Below are 17,165 nucleotides of genomic sequence, written 5' to 3'. Positions count from 1 at the left end.
AGGGATGAAATTAAACAAAAAAAGAGTGATAAGACATTAATTTATTGAAAAGGAAAGGATGGGGCAAATTGAGAAAAGGCTAAACAAAAAGGGATTAATGTGTAAAATTTAAAAGATTGGACTATATAAATGCCCAATTTTTTCTTCTCTTGTCCTGCTAGAAACCATAAGAGTGCAGATGCATCGAAACAAAGGAGCTCCAAAACGGTCTCATTGAACTCCTTTAGAGGAGAGACACGATGTTATCTTCTTTTTCTTTTTCTTTTTCTTCGGGTGTAGAACGACTCAATTGATTTTCTGCATGAGTCACGAGGGAGAATAATATAATAACAGAATTAATGCTTTCTATCCTCATTAGCTATATATTGGGAGTGAGAAGAGGCAACGATAGGGAGAAGAGAACGACAGGGAGATAATTTTCTTAGCTTTGCTTGCGCCAAGGTAACATTATATAGTAGGGTGAAAAAAACTGACAAACTAATTAAACCGAGAAAACTAAAATAATATTAAAAAAATTCAATCATGAAAAAAAACTGATTAAACCAATTAAAATATTTTAAAAAATATTCAGTTTGGTTCGGTTTCGATTTCATAAGCCTGAAACCAAAAAACCTCAACCGAACCGAAACGAACTGGTTTAGTTAAAAATAAACCAAAGCGAACCGAAACCAATCCCATCAGAAAGTTCAAAAAAAAACCCAAAAAACAATATTGTTTTTTATTTTTAATATAAAATAACCGAAACTGAACCGAACTGAAACCAGTCGGTTGGAACCAATTTCGGTTCGGTTTTGGTTTTATTTTTTATATTTTACAAAATTTCAATATGATTGTTTTTATAAATAAAAACCAAACCAAACAAAAAACCAAACAAAATTTCAATATGATTGCTTTTTTCTTTTCTTTTTTTATATACAAATTATTTAATAAATAAAACATCACCATCAAAAGCAAGTTTAATATTTTTTTTCCTCGTATTTTCATATGGGATAAAAATCAAAGCATGAGAATTAACACACATTGGAGTTTTGATGACGATACCTCAGCTATCAGCACTGTTGAGAAGATATCGTTCAGAAGAATCAGTAGACACCAAGAAAGGCTATTGAAGGATGATTGAGTGGGCCACAAGCAGTGATGTTTCTCCTTCCCAGATAGAATGAGAGCAAAGCATGATGGATGATAGCACAAAAACCACAGTATTGGTCATGCAACTTCAGTTGGGAAATCAAATATTTGTTTGTAAATATTTAGAGTTTCTTTTACTAAAATAAAAAAACCCCCTTCTTGAGAATGAAACAATATTTTGAAGTCTATCCTTTCCATTTATGTAGTTCCTCAGCACTCAGCAGCATCAGACAACAATAGCTCTTCTCGGGTATCAATCGACATACTTGCATCTCATAAATAACTGCTAAAGAGCTCTCGTGACTGACAGAATGCATGCCACTGGATAAATTGCCAGTGACCGGTTAGAATAAATACTTGCGCGGTTGCCTCATTATCTTCACCGCTAGTCGCCATCTCAATTGAAGTACTCATCAGCATCCTTCTGTTTCTTTTTACAGCACCCTCCATTTAGAGGATCTCAGGAATATCAATTGGCTAAAACTAAAAGCATATAGAGTGGATCCATCGACATAAGAAGCCAGTTTACATCAGTCCTCATCATAGCCACCTCCATCCATTTCACCATCTTCTAAGTCATTGTCCTCTGCTTGTTCTTCATCAGCATGTTCCCGATGTACATCCATGAGCTCATTAATCTCCATGTCCCCCGTGTCAAGTCCATCTGGTAGTGATCTCTCCACCTTCATGGAGTTGAGATTTGAGTCACTGAAAAATGAAGAGTACGGCTTCGAGACCTACAAGAGTAAGACTAGCTTTGTTAGCTGGACCTACAGGCCAAAGTAATTTTGCCATCAGAAATATTTCAAATTTCATAATTTGTTGACTGTCAAAAAAAAAAAAAAAAAGGAAAAGGAAAAGAACCCACATGAATGAAAGAAGGAAACACTAGGAGAAAAGGAAAAGAGATTTAAAAGAACAAGGGAAAATAATAGAAACAAATGGGTGTCCACCTTGAATAGAACATTTCTCTTCTCGGCACTTTCCACAAGGTTGTTCCAATGCTCATCATTCCTCAAAGTTGATGCTGACCCTACGACCTAAAACACAAATCAATGTTTAGGTTGTATGAGAAGGTGAACGAAGAAATTTATCAATACATCCCTTGAAATAACAAGACTACTATATCGGACAAATACCCTACCAGGACAGCGGACTTAGCGCGAGTGATACCAACGTTCATTCGCCGGGCATCAGATACAAACCCAATCCTTCTATCATCATTTGACCTAACACATGAGAATATTGCGACATCCTTTTCTCGACCCTGGCAAGTGAAGGTGTTTCACATTTATGAGTTAGTCTTGTATTATTTTGTAGAATTCATTATTTGTTTCTTTCAAGTGATATTTGGGTTAACCAGACCAAATATTGGTCCTTCCACTGAGCCATTATAGTTACTACCAGTTCAGGGCTGAATATCGTGATCAGAATTTTTAAGTGCTCTTCTAAAGTTCTAGTAAAAGAATGCATAGTGTTGCCTATAGATACATCTCTGCAAAAGTACATCTCTCTTTTTGCAGAGAACATATATAGTCAACATGCCTGCCAGATAAAAGATTACGCAGTTCCATCTAGCAAATAAATAAAAACTAGAAATTGATGATAACATATGACCATTCAGAGACCAAATCAATAGCTTTATTAGTGGACAAACCTATTTACCTGGAAACCATCAACAGTTTGAATATCCACAAATTTTTTGGACTCCTGCCCAAAAGCATCCCGAAATCGATCCTGGAAAAGCTTGACTTGGTGTCTATAGGGTGATATAATTGCAAACTGTGAGCTCGACCTAAGCTCTGGATACATGGTCACCAGTTTATGATACAGGAGTAGCACAAATTCAACTTCATCAACATTCACCCAGGACCCACTTCCAGAAGGCTGAGATTCTTTCCCTTCATGTACATCAAAGAAGCAAAACGGACCAAAGCAGTGATACTGATGCCAATCACGTGTTGTCCTTCTCTCAAGATCATCTGCATCCTGCAGTGCCTCGGCATAAAATTCACTTGAAGGAAAGCTCCTTATCTGTTGGGCAACATGTAAATGGAGTCAGATAGCTGATACACCTTTTCTTGCGAAAAAAATTAAATTAGAGGGAAGAGAATACAGATCATAGTTTTAAATCACGGATGCGGTTGCAATCATAATTGTGGATTGTTGCCTATCACATGCATAAAATAATGGTCGAGGACAATGTTGTAATCAATGCATCAGCAACTCTTAATAAAATAATATTCACATATTTTTTGAAGTTCTATCAAATAAACATGATAATAACGCTTCTAATAATTCCATTTTTTTTTATAATACACTTCTAATGTATTATAAAAAACAAAAAGTATATTTTAACTAATAATTTAATATCATATAAAAAATTGTAATGTATTATAACTTAAAATTCATGTTACCAATACAAAATAAAGTATTTTAAAGTATATACTTTAACTGTTAAACTAAAATGATAAGACATGTGCCAAACACAAATACGTAAAATAAATAAATAAAGTTGAGTTAAAAATGACCTCAATTACTTGTATTCAGGAGTGTATCTCTTACAAGCACATAATTCACCTTTTGAATTGACTTGGTAAAATAATCAAAAGGAAGTCTGTGATTGAGTGAAAATGGTGGAGAGTTGAATTAAAAGACAAAGATGAGCCTAGAGAGAGGAGAAAAAAGATAATTGAGTATGAGCGTAGCATACTACTAGTACATCCATAGAAGTTGGAATTGCTTCTTTTGTGTAGCATCTTGAAAATAAGCACAAATGGAAGTCAAACACTGAAAACTATCAAGGCCCTTTTTTGAACATAACAGACGTTATCTTCAAAATAACAGCCATATGACCGTTACAGTTACATAACACAATTTGACCGATAAATGCCATTACACCCTCAATAACAGTAAAAAAATAAAAAGAAAAAAGAAACGCCACTATTTGAATCCATTAAATAACTCCCATTACAGCATATAACAACCTTTATTCAAAACTATGATACAGATTACTACATGAATAACACAACACCTCTGGTACGATGTTGATAGATAGTGTCCTATACCATGTCAACAAGTCGATTTGGGTGGTTTAGATTCTACAAAGACTGGATTCTTCTCTTAACGTGTTTTTGAAATAGGGAACAATTGGACAGTAGAAAAACATTATGTGAAAAATCATATATCTAACTTAGTGTGCAATAAATTTAAGTTGAACGAAATTAAGTGCATGAAAAAATTTCACACAATTAAATCAATTGATGAACAATAGCATCACAAGTTTAAAAAATTTCTCAATAACAGACTTCATAGTACTTGCCATGAACTAATGAGGTCAAAGTCTAAAAAGAAATGCCACCATGCTAGGCTTAAAGCTTATATTAATTACTCTGACAACATTAAAAACAGATCCAGCCAAACATGTTCAGTTTATCAAAGTTGAGTAGAAGATGCTAATTAGCATTCTTTCCAGTGGTGGTTTGATAATGAACTTCGATTTTAAAAATCTGATATGTTGCAATTGTTATCATAACCATAAAACTTAAGTTCTTCACAGCATTTATTGAGATTCTCAACTGACCTCTGGATGCATACGATACTGCATCTTCAGCATATTTACTGGATAACCAGCTCTTTGAAACCTTTCAAACAAACTCGTGCCATAGCTTTAATTTTAAAAATGAGAGAGAGATTAAATATTTTAATCCAATTATCAATGTTAATGCAATGATATGAAACAATAACAGAGAGAATATATCACTACCCAAATTTCCCAGCAGTGGGAGAAATTACAGTAGCTGGGAGTTGAACTGGATCACCAACCTGAAACAAAAAGTTAAGTGAGTCTGACAGCTATTCATAACACTCTTCCCTATTTTCTAAAGCAAAAGCAGGATACTATCAGAACTGTCAAATTGTCCAATAATCGCTTAATATTGGTATGGATTTTAGAAACCTGCAATATGTTATAGCACAATGAATCACGCATGAAGATTTCAAGTCAAACTAAAATCACAAAGGTGATGTCAGAAAAATACCAGAAATACTTGTTTGCATCCATTGACCAATGGCACAAGAGTTGCTGGTTCAACCTGTTCAAGGGTAATATCACAAACCCAAGTGAGTAACAACTGCATCTCAATATCTCAACATTAACAAAAAAAAAAAAATATTGCAAGATGATTATAAACTGGGAAAAGCTATCTTTTGAGCAACAGAAGCACGGACTAGCACGTACGCTGTAAAGCAGCCCACATGTGAAGTATAATTGATGGTGCCACATATCAAAATGAATGAACTTGAATACTACAGTCAACTAGTCAAGCCACACCTTCATGCTTACGTTTCCTTTTATTTCCAACGCATCTAATTTCATGAAATGCGGTGTCATGCTTGAGATATCAATTGCCATGTGCAACATAAGTTTCTATCTACCTAACATATTACCCATCCTAGCATTTTGTCTATGCTATAGATGCATCATATGATTTGTGTGTTAACACAATTACTTCAACACCCTTTAATTCAAAAGTTCGTAACGTTCACAAGAAAATCCAAGTAATAACTCATTGATCTTGATATCATTGTTTAAAAAAGGAACACCACAAGTAACATTTCTAACACAAGATGAGTCTTGAACCAGCTGGTCACCACTTACTTGAATATCTTTTTACATTTCCATTAAATCTGAGAGCTTCCGTGCATTTAATTTTTGTGAATTCAATTCATAACAGTCTTAAAGGCACCCACTGCATATGACTAACAAGAATGAAGGAGATGATGAACACTTACAGCTTGGGCAGCTTCATCTATAATAACAACATCGAAACCATGGTTCAATTTACTAAAAAGTGCCGAACCACTGAAGCTGAGGGTGGAAAAGACCTGCCAATACAGAAAAATTACTAAGGGAGTTTACATGATGCTAGCTTCCACTTTCAAGACAGTTGGATTTACATACAATTACAGATTCCTCTAGAATAGCAGCACGGATACTGTCTGTATCCCCTCCTGCAGTTCTATGTTTCTGTTTATCAGAAGCTGATTCACCTTGTTTTTGTTTCACCTGAAGGAGAAATCAGTCATATCAACCTTCAAAATAACACACAGTAGAAGTATCTAGCAGTGATATGCTGTATCAAGAATATAGAGTTTTCACAGACCTTTTTCTTGCCAATGTGAGTTCTTAAACTTCATGGATTACTTATATGATATGTAGATCATATGACATGAATAATGAAATGCAATTTGTTTTTCCTTGGAAATAGGTGAGGCACTATGCATATGATATGCTGTATCAAGAATATAAAGTTTTGCATGGACCTTTTTCTTGCAAATTTGAGTTCTTAAACTTCATGGATTATTATTTGATATGTAGATCACACGACATATAAACAATGAAGTGCAATTTGTTTTTCTATTCAATAGGTGGTCCAGCATTGATGCATACATTGATAGACTTTTATAATTTATCCACCAAATTGTAAGAGAAAAGGTAAACCAAATATAATGATTAATAGTTCATCATCAGGAATTGGAAGGTATTATATTGATTTAATCACATTAATAATCCCAATATTTGGCAAACATATAATTCCCACTTACTATCCTTTTATGATTTCATAGTTCGTTGACTTTATTAATTAGCTTTGGTTTCACTGCATTGGTTGATTTGTTGAATCAACCAAGTATTTGAAAATATCTTGTAACTAGATTAAATCATCCCAAAAATTTGTTCTGGAATAATGGATTAGCAAAAGGTTCTATTGAAATCCTAGTAACTTCCTCTTTCAAATGCACACAAAATCCTTTGTTTGGCAATCTAATTGAAGACATCTAGATATTGCAAAATTGTGGGAGAACCAGTAATAACAAAAACAAGAATAGCAACAAAGTTCTTCATTATGCAATCCAAATAAAGGACACCAGGATAATTGTAACACCATGCGCGAATAAATAGTAAAAAAAATAAGAATTGCGACAATAACAAGTGTTTGTTATTAGGCCAAGACATACAAGGTTATCCATGCAGACTGACTGGACAGAATGATGAGCTTTAAGACCAATCCGCACAATTTTAGGATTATATGAACGGACATTTTCATCATGAACACCTGCAAAAAAACAAAAAGAACAGTTTGTTTTAGAATGACAATCAAAGAGTTGAATATAATTTGTACATGCGCGCGCGCGCGCGGAGCATTATCCTATCCACAACCTTCATTTCTCAGATTAGGGTATGTGCATGGATCTAGGGGTCAGGCATATCAAATTTACATTTTAGGATAACAAACTCTGCCTGAAAGTACCCACATTTTGGAAGAGGATAAGAGGGATGCACAGAAAAACTAAACAAGGAGCCACAGTTTATTTACAACGCCTATTCCTAATAATATTTCATCATCTTAATTCATGATGATCAATGGTATACTTCAAAAAGATCATTTCACAATCACATCCCAAATCTCTCACATCAAACTTTTGGCTCACCCTTTCAAGAACAAAGGGCTAGTGACTCCGAAGATGCTGGGTGCTTAGTTCCCACACTAACACAGATCCCATATGTCCTCTGTCAATATCAGTTTCCCAGGTGTAGATGCAAAGTGAAAGCAACAGATTCAACAACCCATCCATCAATTACACGTAATCCTTGAAAATTGTAGCATTTCTCTAAACATAAATACAGTAGATGACATCTAAAACACCTGATTTCTACGAAGAATCTTTCCCTCCAAATACTCAAAAGGAAACTCAATAGATTAGCCATCCTACTTGAATTACCCATTAAGAAGATGGAAACCATCAACAAATTTGACACCAAACATGGAATCACCCATGAACCCCTTTCAGTAGCAAATAATCCATCCTACAGTCATTCCCCACTACTGAGTACAGTAAGAAATGATGGCTCTGAAACCCTCACTTTGATAGCACATTAAAGAAATATTAGAATACTAGTCATTGAGCACATCAAGTTGAAAAACTATTAGAACAAATGGGAAGTAATTAATCAAAGCTTCTCAGGCAGTCAGATACATAAACATGGTAAGAACAAACATGGACAGATCAGACATAGCATTCTTTCTTTAGAAGTAAAGAAGAATAATGAACTTGGCATCAGCAGTTTATGTTGGGTATTGGGAACCACGCTAATCACCAGGTGGCTCCAGAACAGAATAATGATGACCAGAGACCAGCTGGAAGAAGAATAATTTAACTACCAAGTTGCGGGATACTTTTCAGAACAGCTATAGGCTAGTTTTGACTTTTTCCTCATAGAATAGAGCTTTTGGCATTTTGGAATATGAAGTACGAAAAAGTGATGTTAAGATGGTTGTGCGAGGAAAAGAGTAATAAAAATGAAAATGGATACAGGGGATGATACTATCAAAGGCTTACTTTTTGCCTTCTACATGTTGAAGATTGAATCGAATGGCCAACAATAAACGGAATCAATCTTGAGCTGGACAAGTAGAAAACTTAGTTTCTTATTATCAAAAAAAAAAAAAAGTTGGTTTCTTAAGAACCAACAGAGAACATAGCCTTGGATAAAAGGTGGAATGGAGGAAAAGTTTGACGGGCAACCCCAACTTGTTTAAGACAATTTCCTCTAGTTAATTCAATGAAAACACTAAAATTCCATCATTGGTTTAAAAGTCTAAGATAATGAAACAAGATTTAATTTTATCAGTCTTGCATCATTAATAATTTGTTTTTATTTTCTAAGATAACTCAGGATCCAGCGTATCCAGGAAGGAACTGCTACCCCACTTAACTTCCTTTACAAGTTAATGAAATAGGAAAACATTATTGTCCCTGCATCACTAATATTTTTATTCAGGATCCAGTGTATCCAATACGTAACTACTACCACACTCAACTTCCTTTACAATCACATGAACCTTGGCCAAGTCCTACATTGCCTTGATGTCTTCATAAATCAATGGAGCTAATGAAAGAATGATAAAATTCAAAATGGACAGAACAAAAAACCCAAACATCACCAATAATTGTGTCATGCCAAAAGGAAGCAAACATAATGAAATACAGACTTGCAAGTGTGGAAACACATACCTGTCTTGAGAAGGCGCAACACTATTTCATCTAGAGCAGAGTTTGATGGGGCACATACCAACACACGTACATGATATTTGCGACTGGAAGCAATGACTTCTGGTTTCTGCAGAGCTTAAGTTTGAATTTAGAACGTGCAGATCTTACAAGAACATAATTGTACAATGTGAAAATTCAACTTACAAAATCATTTCCACTGGTAGGGAAAAAACCATCATCGCCATCTTTAGGCATGTTCTTATCTCTCGGATTGTTACCAGTCCACCATGGAGAAGCTCGTGCCCAATGATTGTACCTGCAAATTATACAACTTTCATGGTTCAGTAGGAATCAAAAGTTGTCTTTCTCATTCTATTGAGCTTTTAAAAATCCAATAAGTTCAAAATAAAATGGACTACAAGACTGTTAAACTCCAGAAAAAAAAAATTTAATACACTGCAAGACAGTTAAAAAGGTAAGCAGATGTGTAAAACTAAGAAAACAACTGGCACATACTTTTCTTGAATTGGTAGTTCTGACCCGCGTTTAGTTTCATGCAACCCAGCCCTGCATAAGAGAATAACAAAGTAAACTTATATTTCCATAAGCAAAAGAATCTTTTACCAGATAGGGAACCATGGGGTACCATACCCGTCATATAGAACATAACATCAATGCATACAAAAAACACAATGAAATTATCTCGCATCATCTACACCGTCAACACTCCCTAGTATATTTTGTTTTTCTATTGACAATTAAAATAAGGATGACTCATCTCCTGCAATCACACTTTTGTTAATTATTTCAACAACAAAACACCAAAAACAATCATTAACTGACTTGCAAATTTCATTTCTCTCAAAAGGCATTCCAATCTTAGTGAGCCATATCATCCGAATACCATCAAATGCGAAATCATTAATTGAAGGCATCCTAGCCACTCACTCGCAAAAAAAGCTTCATATAGAAATTAAAAACAACTTTTATAGTTTTGTTTCTCTATCACGATCCCATCAATTCTGCTTTGCTTATGAAATAGTGTTTCCTATGATAATGTGCTGTTTTCTGCAATAAATCTAGTTTCTGTTGCCTACATTAAGCCTGATAGCAAGAGATTTCTTTCTCCAGGCAGGTATGAATCCATACATCATAAAATTGTGGTTGAGGTGGGGGGCTAGAATGTGCGGTTTTGGTTCTGAGGGGGGCATTTTGTAAGAGTATCTTTAAAAATTTTATACATTCAAAGATGATTTATGGGAGCTAGGACCATTCCTGGATTTGTTTCTATCTTCAAAAGATCTCCAATTCAAAAACTTGAAACAACCTTTTACCACTTCTCACTGAGACCACTCAAACTTCACTTTGATTGAGTAAACTCATTTCAGTTATGCACTTCCCTTTACCTAACTCCTGAAAGCTTCCAACTTTGAAGCTAGATGTTGTTCCTCCTTCACAGATATCACAAAGTGATAGAACATAGTCATCCCTGAACCTTGACCAATTGTTTCTAAGAAAAAAACAGCAAAGGAAGACCCAATAAAGCATATATGTTCAAAAAGTAAAGGAAGTGCCTTATGAACAATCTTCCATCCAAAAAGGTACAAGTGCCATGAATCTCTATGTGAAACTCAGACCATCCCATCTTTGATCAAGTTCACCAGGCGCAACACAGAATAAACCTCTAGAAGGCTGCTCTATCAGATCATAAACATGAAAAAAAAAATACAACAACAACACAAACCATTTCAATTTTTTGGTCCCCAAAACCAAAATTTGGCTAAAAGGTACCTAAAGTAATAGTCAAAGTGCCATTGGTCCCAGAAAAAAAAAATCCCATGCCACTAGTAGCTAGACAAATTGTTTGATTTGATTTAGGACACCAGTAAATTTGAATAACAAAAGCAGGATACGTGAGTGTCACGCGTTTTCCACTCAACTTTTCCTCCCGAAAGTATTATAAAATGATAAGAAAAATGAAAACAAAAGATGAAAGGGACTTAATTTTTTTGTTTGATGAAAAAAATAAAATAAAAGTTTTGACTGATAGCTAATACACCCACTACATCACTCCAAGGCCAAACACTGAGCATAGGCAGGATAAGATTTTAAATCATTTGGGAAATACAAACAATAGGCAGCATACAAGGACAATGGGAAGTTCAGAAAAGAATAGTCCATAAAAGTGGATCCCAACAAGGTGTTTGATGTAATTTTTGGAAAGTAGGAGATGGATGCTTGGACTTGTCAACACATAAAACTTGAGATTTTAAAACAGGAAGAAATACAAATTTTAACAACCTTAGAATCTCCATTATATTTACCGTTAACTGAACTTTTAAACAAGGGAATGCCAAAAGGAGAAACTCATATTTTAATGAAGCACATGATCTTTCAAGACAAAAGATTTTTCACTTTTCCTTTTAGAGTTCAACAGGTTCAGAATTCAAAAGGGCTAAAGAAAGACAAAGCCAGTAATATGCATGCTGCAACGGATAACTAACAATGATAGAGTGATTAGTTCAAATAAACTATAGAGAGACAACAATCCTTTAAAGACTAAGCAAATGCTCTAAACAGCAAAATGGTCCTGTTCCTTCTCTGGCAAGCCATAGTTTTCCTAAAAATTGATGAGACTTGTCCTTTCCGTCTTACAACTCAATTTCATCTAATTTTTACCAAAAATAACATAAACATAATCATAAGACCTTCATAAACCAACTTCAACCACAAAATCCATTGTAATTAAGTACTAAACAACAAAAATTAAGCCTAATATCACCAACCATTTGTAACGTTCGCCCATCAATCTATCTTTTCCAGTAAAATCGATACTCAAAAATCCATAACCAATTAAATTGTGATGTTAAAAGTCCGATCCATAGTCGTTTGCAGCTATTACCTCAACTCTCTCTCTCCTCCTCCTCCCTAACAGAACTTTCTCTCTCCAAAAGGCTATAGAATTGGGAACTTGATTAATACTTTCGTGTGGTCTCACTTTTTCGTTTATCTTTTTCTTTCATTTTGTATTTTCATCAAATAAAATAAATTAAAATTTTCCCCCTTTTTTAGTGAACATTTGATTTTCACATGACCAGCTTCGATTAACAATTGAGTGGAACCCTAGTTGGATTCAATGGTAGATTAAATCAAATCAAACAACTTGTGAAGGAATCACTAGAGTAATTTGTTTTGTTTACGAACAACTAATGGCATTTTGACCTGATAGTTCAGGAGGTTGGGTACCTTTCATCCCAAAAATTTAGCACATTTGACCATTCTTCATCTCCATGATACCCCAATTAGTTTGAGCAGCATCCCTCCCACAACACCCTTTATCAGTCAAAAACATCACAACCATTATTCTTCAATCTCCATGAACTTCTATTCACCCCTAAATAAACATTGACGAACCATAAGGTAAATGCAAATGGCAGATTGGTTGCATTACAAATTGCTCAAGACAACAGCAAATGGTTAAAACCTAAAATTGATGCCACAATTATATAATTTATTAAAAATGAGAAGCAAATGATTAAAAGATCCATAAAAGCAAATACAAGTCAGAAAAATTCTCACATGGTGTGCACTCTTGTTGGAGTTGCATGCAAAATTGCACTAAGAAGAGCGAGGATAGTTTGTGTCTTCCCGGTTCCAGGAGGACCCTAGAAAAACATAAATGACTCACAAAGGTTATATAAATACGTAATGAAAGGAATTGTGATTATAATGCCTTCGAGTTTATGAAGGAATACGATAAGATTTTCCATACATTAAGTGCAAGTACTTATTAAAGATGACTTTTTACAAATATATAGTAGTACTCTAAAATAACATGGTACTTTCATCACACTTTATTGTTAGTAATTATGGCAATTATAGTGAAATTAGTTAAATTACGAAATGATAAGATTAACTTCCACAGCACAATAAGTAAACATACTTAATAGTTTGTAATGTTATGAATTGAATGGTATTCTATTCCTTTTTCAAGGAATAATACTTATTGAATTGCAGTTGTATAATATCATTCAACACGCAGCACAATTACAGAGTGATGAAATGTTTTTTTTTTTCCAGCAAAATAAGTAAACCCACTAAAATTTTGTAACTTGAAGTAACTATAATCACAACCTTCTAGTAATCATAGAAATGTCAAATTGTAACTGGCATCGATACTTGATAAAATCCATGTGACTTCAACATGATATTATATTTTATCGAATAACTCCTAACATAGAAGTTCAATATAGTTGGTAAATTGAATGGCTGCCACTATTTTAAGCAACCATAAGATGAAGAAAGGAAAGGGATCAGAATAAACACACGAAAGAGAGACAAATCAGACCTGTATCAAGACAAAGGCTTTGCGCAATAGACCAGCCTGCAGGAAAAAAAAAAGTTACTTTAGATGAATAGATAGATAGATATGTATCTTTTGGAGGGGAAAAAATCAAGTACCTTAATGCTCATATTTTAACCATTCAAAAATAAGTAGTGGGATCCACCATATATCTATATATCCTTAGAATATCATTAAAAGGATTAGTTATCAGCTCATGTTAAAGAGCTTTGGGCTATGATTTTGTTTCCTGTGTTATTTTACAGTTGCTGCCAAAATATAGGTGTTTTGTAATAGAAATCTGGAATGCGAAGCTGTTTGTGAGAAGATTTGTATCTTCTTCATCATGTTCTCTTTTAGTTGATTTGTATTTAGAGAAATGAAAGAGTATTTGAAGAGCACACAAATTCTAGGAATGATATATCTCTGCACAGACTTTTTTATAGTTTTGGAACATACAAAGCACTGAATTCACGTTATATTAATGAGCCACTCATTGAACATAAAAGGTGTTCAGCTGTTTCTAGTTTTGTTTGTGTGCTTTCAATGTACATGACATGGTGCATCACACGTCAGAGACAAAAGGATTGAAAAAAGTATTTTCTAAAATATAAGCAATTTGTAGAATGAATTTACTTGTAACTAGAGGGAGAAGAAGTAAAATTGATCGGCATTACAGTGTTAGCATAAACTCACGTCTATTGCTTCCATTTGTGACTTATTAAGACTTCCTTGAAAATGTTCAGACAGAGGTTGGGAAACTTTCCATGCCTGGTCTTCAGAACCGGAACTTTTATCAGCAGCTGTTAGTATTAAATCCTTGAAAGGAAGAGAGCCAATTGACCGCAAAGCAAAGTATTCACGAGAGATCGTTGATAGGCTGCATATCTGCAGAATGTAAAGCATGCATTAGAGAACCTAATACAATTATGATAACAAATAACTTCAAGGCTGTTGTTTCCATTTAGTGTACCACACTTTATACATGGATTGCTATGTTTAGGAAGAAAATCCTCACAGCTGGGACAGAACGATAGGGAAAGAAAAGGAAAAAGGAACATATTAGCATTGACCTATATGTGAATCCAGCAGCTTGATGCAATATGATACTAAAGCATGATTCTACACAATCAAGAATGGTGAAATTACTAACTTTATTCTACAGCAAAAGTGGGCATGGATGTGTATCAAATCAACTATTCAACAATTAAATTCTGAATTCAACAAAAAACCATTTGATAGCAAAGCTATCTATCAAATGTTATTTCAACACACATATCTATAACATTAAGCCCGGCATAAGTCCCTAAATTTACTTAACCCAAAGTTTACCAAAGAGCAAACCAACCATCAATGTCAGAAATCAAATAAATTAGGAGGCAATCTGTTCTCTTTTTCTTTCTTTCTTTGGTTTTTTCCACTTATTGATGGTAATACACTTTGAAACAAACCAACTACATGTATATAGCTCTATGCATAAACATGTACATGCAGTTACTTAAACAAGAGATATGGAATGTCCTCCTATTACAAGCAAACCAATGAACAAGAGAAATAAAAAAATGAATTCTAACTTCTTGTCTTAAAATTTAATAATGATGAATGAAGGTCAATATGTGAAATTCTAGAAACATGCATTGAAACTTTCAATTGCCAGGAGGAGGATTAAACAAGTACACAAGCAGTTAAACTGGTGCCCACAAATTGGATGGCAATTGCAAATGGATAAAGCAATATAGCTGCAAAGACTTTTCAGATGAAAGTAAAAGCACATGAATCAAATCGATATGTGAAGCTTGAATTTATACAGCAAGAACAACAAAGCCGCAACACCAAACTAGTTGGGGCTGGCTATATTGATCCTTTTACACCATTTCACATGATTAGCAGCTCTGGATTTATATTAAAAAAAATCACCCAAGAAAATACCCATGTATTGTTCCATCACAAGCAAAACACACAAGCATCATATTTAAAAATCTACATGTTTATTATTAACAAGCATTCATTTTTTTTTCTCTTTACCCAATCCTTCCACTTTGGTGGGTTATATTCAGTTGCAAAGAAGCATTATTTACTTTTAATGCACGTATTTTTCTTAAATGAATGATTGCAGAGAAAATAGTAAATGCCACCAATCTGGTTATGGAAAAAGGTTACCTTTACACTAAACAAGCGTTTCTCATGCAGCAATCCAGGAGAAGTAATCAAACCGTGCATCTTCAACAGTCTTGTACGAGATTCAATAACATCTGTATTTAAATTCATGACCTCCCCAGCTAAAAACATTCTAAGTCTAAGAAGGTTATGTTGGCGTTGCTCAACCAAGGCAAATGCGTAGACCTGGGGGAATTTTCCACCACCCTCTTTAAACTGCAACAAGCAACAATCTACATAGTCATAACTGAGCCTAGCATAGCATAACCGTCCATGAACAAGTCACATTCTTGCATATAAAAGGAAATCAATGATAATAAAAGGTGTAAGAAACTGTCAATTGGCTGCTTATTAAAATACCTGATCTTCTGAAAGCAGCAAAAGATCATTTTGTACTATTTTCTCGCCTTCATCATCTCCATAAGTAACTGAAGGTAAAAGAAATCCCTCTGACTCATTGCATTCCACTACAAGTCTCAGAACCCATTCTGTCACTGCAGCACCCCAATACATTATGTAAAATCATCACTTTAAGTTTGATTTTAGCACTATTGAAACAAGGTAGGCACTAACAAACATCAAATAATTGAAAAAAGGCCAAATTTTCCAAATAACAAGAAGAAAACAAAAACCTTCTTCGTCATCCTTCTTTTGAATAATCTGAGCTTTAACTTCTTCAAATAAAAGGGGCTCGAAAGTCGCAAGATAATCATCAACATCTTTGTACGTATTCTTTACTTGTCTTAAACCCGAACCACCTCCCTTGCCACGCTCCTTTTTCTGTTTCTGCTTTCAAAAAGAAGAAAATAAGAAAACTCATTACTTAAAACATATGCATTCATGGAATCATTACAGATTGAAGTGAAAGAGAAATACAGCAGCTTCTGTGAGGAGACCAAAATAGTCCCAGCCGAGAATAATTTTGCAAAAACGAACAAAGGATGCTTCTTCTTCTTCCCGAAGCCTATCTTTATCCACTGCCATCTTTTATCCTGACAGACATTCAATATCACAAAACCCATATTCAATTCATCCATTCAAGACTTTGACACAAACTCTTCTTGTCCATGAATGAAAATCCAATGAAAAGGGACCTCAAATAAATAAATAAATAAGCAAAAATTCCCTACCCTTTACAGAGAAAAAGGAAGAAGAATGGGCTGCCGGTGGCGCAACTCGCCGGCCACGAGGGTTCTGCGAAAGGGACTGAGTGACTGAGGGAGAGGGAGAGGGAGAGGGTTTAACAAAGGCAAAAAACCTAAATATTTTCCTATATTTCTGTTACTTATTTTTTCACCCCTATAGTTTTTACATTTAACAATTAAACCTTATACTCTCTGTTTTTGTCCAATTGCACCCCTAGTAATACATATAGTTTTTTTTAACTTTCTACCGCTAAACAATCTTGGAATTAAATTTTACGCCCTTAATTACTCTTCCAATACTTCACGCTAGTTTTTTCGCCCGTGTGATATTGTGGTAT

At 34.4% G+C, this 17,165-nt stretch overlaps 1 protein-coding gene across 1 annotated transcript; it reads right to left on the bottom strand.

Moving 5' to 3' along the window:
• Positions 1-1,180: 1,180 nt before the first annotated feature.
• Positions 1,181-16,947, bottom strand: LOC7461301 (probable helicase MAGATAMA 3). Its single transcript, XM_024589209.2, has 21 exons — positions 16,813-16,947; positions 16,559-16,674; positions 16,315-16,468; positions 16,043-16,176; positions 15,686-15,898; positions 14,222-14,413; positions 13,532-13,567; positions 12,763-12,848; positions 9,700-9,750; positions 9,388-9,499; positions 9,205-9,310; positions 7,147-7,244; positions 6,092-6,196; positions 5,923-6,015; positions 5,169-5,222; positions 4,895-4,953; positions 4,712-4,796; positions 2,794-3,162; positions 2,273-2,395; positions 2,082-2,168; positions 1,181-1,865 (listed from the first exon to the last, which is right to left on the bottom strand). Exons 2-21 carry the CDS (start codon positions 16,664-16,666, stop codon positions 1,659-1,661), a joined length of 2,472 nt encoding a protein of 823 aa, XP_024444977.1. The 5' UTR covers positions 16,667-16,674; positions 16,813-16,947; the 3' UTR covers positions 1,181-1,658.
• Between the last annotated feature and the right edge of the window lie 218 nt (positions 16,948-17,165).

Source organism: Populus trichocarpa, chromosome 17, assembly GCF_000002775.5.
Source record: "Populus trichocarpa isolate Nisqually-1 chromosome 17, P.trichocarpa_v4.1, whole genome shotgun sequence".
Classification (NCBI taxonomy): Eukaryota; Viridiplantae; Streptophyta; class Magnoliopsida; order Malpighiales; family Salicaceae; genus Populus; species Populus trichocarpa.
Note: the sequence above shows the minus strand (reverse complement) of the source record. Positions and strands in the feature narration are given on the sequence as shown.

Excerpts from the sequence above, each read along its gene's own strand:
- LOC7461301 (XM_024589209.2), bottom strand. The coding sequence starts at position 16,666 with ATGGCAGTGGATAAAGATAGGCTTCGGGAAGAAGAAGAAGCATCCTTT. Across the intron at positions 16,469-16,558 it reads GTCTCCTCACAGAAGCTGCT|AAACAGAAAAAGGAGCGTGG; the intron begins GTATTTCTCTTT and ends TTTTGAAAGCAG. Across the intron at positions 2,396-2,793 it reads AAACTGTTGATGGTTTCCAG|GGTCGAGAAAAGGATGTCGC; the intron begins GTAAATAGGTTT and ends TTCACTTGCCAG.